Here is a 4,287-nt window from a genome sequence, read left to right as displayed (position 1 = left end):
GTATTTCAGGAAATGAACGTGTACCAAAAAATAAGTACGGTACCGATACTTTCAATATTTAGTTTATATAATAGTAATAGATGATATGTGTAAGTATATTGCATATGTGTGTGTATAGCCATTTTCATTATTCAGAAATGGATCAAAGAGCATAGCTTTGTGGCTCATCATAACACAAATAAATGATAACTCTGTTATTCTGTCACATTACGAAAATGAAAATAAATCATCTGTTTTGCCTTGACATTTGGTGTTTCAAGTAAGTTGAATACATTTTTTTTGTCAACAAGTAAGCTCAATAATTTAAAAATAAGCAAAAATGATTCAATGTTGTAATCAAGTGGTCCGTACCACATGATGAATTTGGGTACGTGCGAATATATGTTCCGACGGCCACTTCGGTTGTGTTGGTGGCTGTTACTGTGGACCCAGTTTTACTTGTATTCTGCATTGTTAATTGTATATATCAGCCTCCCTCTCCAGAGCTCCTATATTATTTGGCCGCTCTTTTTATCAATTCAATGGATATTACTTCAATTCTACTTGCATTGAAAATCGATATGACACTACTATAAATCATTTTTTGGGCAGAATAACGGCAAAACGACACGAAAGTTACTATAATTTTTACTATGTTTTTATTAATACTAAAAATTGGGAAACAACTTGATGCCCAAATTTTTTATAATTTCTTTCTCTGGAGAGAAATGGTTTTACTTTTCTTCTACTATTAATCTGCAATACAATTTGCTCAGTCATACTACTTGTCCTCTACAAGATGATTTCAACAGGGATCGCAGAATCGTGAACTCTGTGTTCTGCCTTCTTTGCCTGAAGAAGAAAAATTGATGCTGTCAGATACTTAAATATAAATTGCAACTGCCAAGTGCAAACTAAAATGAGTATAAGTGAAGGGAACTATATCATGCTATACTTCTTCATTCCAGTTGATACGTGCGGTGACAATAATGAGGAAGAACACTTGAACTAATAATGCACAAAGGATTCCCCACCAGAGGCCCTTCATCAAATAAATGTTCAGGATTGTTAGAATAATTTGTAATGAATATAAGAATATATAATGGATTCTGAAAAATGTACTTGCAGGAAAAATTACCTGTCCCCCGATATGGAGGACGAATGCAAACAAAACAGCACAAGGAAGACCGACTAGATAATATGCTCCGAGATTTATGTAAGCACCGACTTCCTGGAAACCACATCCTCTAACAACACCTAAATCACACAAACAAATGCAATAAATATTGAGCATTGTGAAGACTAGCCAAATTGCCAAATGTCTCATTGCTTCTACTTGTTATAGTGCTAGTGATACAATAGTATTTATGTGGCATATATTTCTTTTTACTTAACTGATCCAGAAGTTATGTGTTGTTGATCTGAAATATATGAATTTTAGAGAGAACCTGAAAGCACACACTGAATGCCATCGAAGAAGTTTGAAGTTGCAAGAATGGGCATCATGATTGCTACGTATCTGACAACTTCTACTTCATTGCTGTAAGCATATCCCCATATATTACGAATCAACAACAAAACTAGTCCAACCAAAACACCCTCCGTAATAGCCATGACAAAGACCACATACACCGCCAAACGTGCAGTTTGCGGACGACCTGCCCCCAATTCATTTGAGACCCTTGTGCTATATGAGGAAGGATTAAAGGCAAGTTAGATCAATTAGATGTAAACAATGTAATCATGTCTTGAGTTCAAAAACTGAATTTATGTGTGAATCCCCAGCATTGTAGAGAATTTCCCTTTTCTCTTGGTAAAAAGAGATTGATGGTTCGAGCCTTAGTGGAGCATTTGTGTGTGATAGTGCTAGTATCAGGCAAGGGACTTTGCCAAAACACCCTGTTTACCCATCACAAACAAAATATGCAGAAGAATTTTTAAGTGAACTCAAGTTAGTGAAAGCTAACAAATAAATTCCCTTTTAGAACATTGCTTAAAATCAATTAAATACTAATATTCTCACAACTAAAAACTTATACTGACCTGATAGAGGCACTGAGTCCAAATGGTATCATCCAACAGTTTGCAGCGGTGTTGAGGCTGAATACATAACATGAGCAAAAAATAATGTGAGTTTAAGAATATACCCCGGGCAGGAAATAATGTTTTTAGTTTTGCAGAAAGTAAAAATCAGTGGAGAATTTAGACCTGACTGAGAGTACTGAAGTCTCCAGCTGTGGATTAGGAAGAAGACCAGAGAGTAGAACCAGCATTTCAAATGACCACATTTCCAAGCTGTTGCATGGCAAGTTAATAAAAACAGAGAAACGACAGCAGATTCTTATATCAAAATAACTACTAGTAAATTAGTTGTGCATAAAGAGGGGGGAAATCAAAGGTTTAATATCTTACCAGACCATAACAGCTGAGGGAACTGCCAGTCTAATAAAAGTCGGAATATTTTGAAGGGATTCCTTTGAAAATCCGGTCCAGGTTTTTGCACAAGAAGAAGAAAACTTTACATAAAGTGCCAACAGCACAACATTTATCCAATAAGATATAGAATTTGCCAGAGCAGCTCCTCTACTACCAAGGCCAGACTTGAACACCAGGATCCAACACAGAAAAATGTGTAGCAGAGTTGTGATCCCTGAGCTTACCATCATTGGAAATACTATGTTTTGAGTTTGTAAAAATCTAACGTGACACTGAAGAAGGGCATATGCAAATAGGCTGGGGATCATGTACTGAGCATACCGGCCAGCTTCCTCTGAAATAGCTGGATCTTGACCCAAGGCTTTAAGAATGATGCCAGTGTTTGCCCAAATGATGGCCAAGGGAATACTTACTAGTGAAAGAACAAACATGGCTCTCTGCATATGTATGCCAAGCATATGGTACTGCTTTGCTCCATAGGACTGGCCACAAAATGTCTCCATTGCACACGACATTCCCATCTACTCAAACAGAATGCGGTCAATTTACAGCAACAAAAGAACTTTAATAATTAATCTAACAGATTGGCAGATTTTGTTAAAGAAACATATCGAACTTGGAAGCTAGGTATCTTATTCATCTTCCTTCAACATATGAGCACACTCCCCTTTCTAGTTAACAAGCTGCAACTCATGCTATAGTGTCGGGCCAATTAAAGATATATACTTGGGTAAACTGACTTAAACAACAACTTTCACCAATCACCAGTGTAACTCACACAAGTTCAGTTTTTCTTATCATTTAGCACATGGGGGATCGATAAAATAAACCCAAAAAAGAACTAGCAAATATTATCTTAAAGCATATGAAGTCTGTACCGGAAGAGGACTAATAGTCTTGCTGAAAGCTACAAGATCATTACGTTATAATCTAGCAATAAGCAAATTAAGACATTATGTAATGAGCTTGTTTAGTAGCAACCACTAGTAGTCTAGTAAACTTCAGAGTTCAGAGCATAACAAAAACATTTCATTGGCAATGAACAGGATTTATAAAGCAAGATACACACCAACACACAATTAACATCAGTTACATCATCATTATAAGAAATGAATATTAGACAAACCAAACTCACCAATAAGCTAAAACCAGTAACACTTGCAAAGGAGGTAGCCATAGAAGCACCAGACAGAGCCAACTCTCCAAGATGTCCAACAAACATAACAGAAACCAACTGTAAACATGACTGCAAAAGGCTAACACAAATGAGTGGTCCAGCTAGCCATAACTGCTTCTTCACTTCCTCTACAATATCAATTTTTGTAATCACACCTTTTGCATTCCCAGAATGTTCATCACCGTTAGTATGTATAAGAGGTTTGATCAAAGAAGATGAACTCATTTGTTCTTCTTTGTCCATACTTTCCAAGATATGATTTTCTTGCCTGCTGAACAAGAAGAAGAAACTTGCAAGTGATTGCACAGCTGAATGGATCAGCTGGTATGGGTAATGGAAAATATACTACATGTGTAGATGTTATGGCCATATATATATCTATATATTGTTGCAGTAAGCCCAAGTCAAATTGTTTACTTCTTTTTCAGTACAGTTAAATTTTTGAGAAGATAACATGATAAATGACAAAATATAAAATGTTATTTGGTAGTGTTATTATCTCCACTACCAAAAAATTTATTTTATTTGAAATATTGACATCTTTGGTAGCACCCATTTAAAAATACTCCAATTAGACAGTTTTTGGTTGAGCACAAATTCTATACAACCATACCATTCCTTAGGTAACCTTAAAATAAGTCACTTATAACTTAAACCGAATAAGTTAGTGATAAGTTGATAAATGCTTATAAGTT

At 35.7% G+C, this 4,287-nt stretch overlaps 1 protein-coding gene across 1 annotated transcript; it reads right to left on the bottom strand.

Moving 5' to 3' along the window:
- Window positions 1-615: 615 nt before the first annotated feature.
- LOC141712168 (protein DETOXIFICATION 16-like) lies at window positions 616-3,941 on the bottom strand. The gene is made up of 8 exons (XM_074515000.1): window positions 3,551-3,941; window positions 2,392-2,936; window positions 2,188-2,274; window positions 2,023-2,079; window positions 1,428-1,666; window positions 1,118-1,236; window positions 935-1,021; window positions 616-831 (listed from the first exon to the last, which is right to left on the bottom strand). The coding sequence occupies exons 1-8, from the start codon at window positions 3,833-3,835 to the stop codon at window positions 772-774; spliced, it is 1,479 nt and encodes a 492-aa protein (XP_074371101.1). The 5' UTR covers window positions 3,836-3,941; the 3' UTR covers window positions 616-771.
- Between the last annotated feature and the right edge of the window lie 346 nt (window positions 3,942-4,287).

This window comes from Apium graveolens, chromosome 3 (genome assembly GCF_009905375.1).
Source record: "Apium graveolens cultivar Ventura chromosome 3, ASM990537v1, whole genome shotgun sequence".
In the NCBI taxonomy this organism is placed as follows: Eukaryota; Viridiplantae; Streptophyta; class Magnoliopsida; order Apiales; family Apiaceae; genus Apium; species Apium graveolens.
The sequence above is the reverse complement of the archived record's forward strand: the minus strand, read 5'-3'. Positions and strand labels throughout refer to the sequence as shown.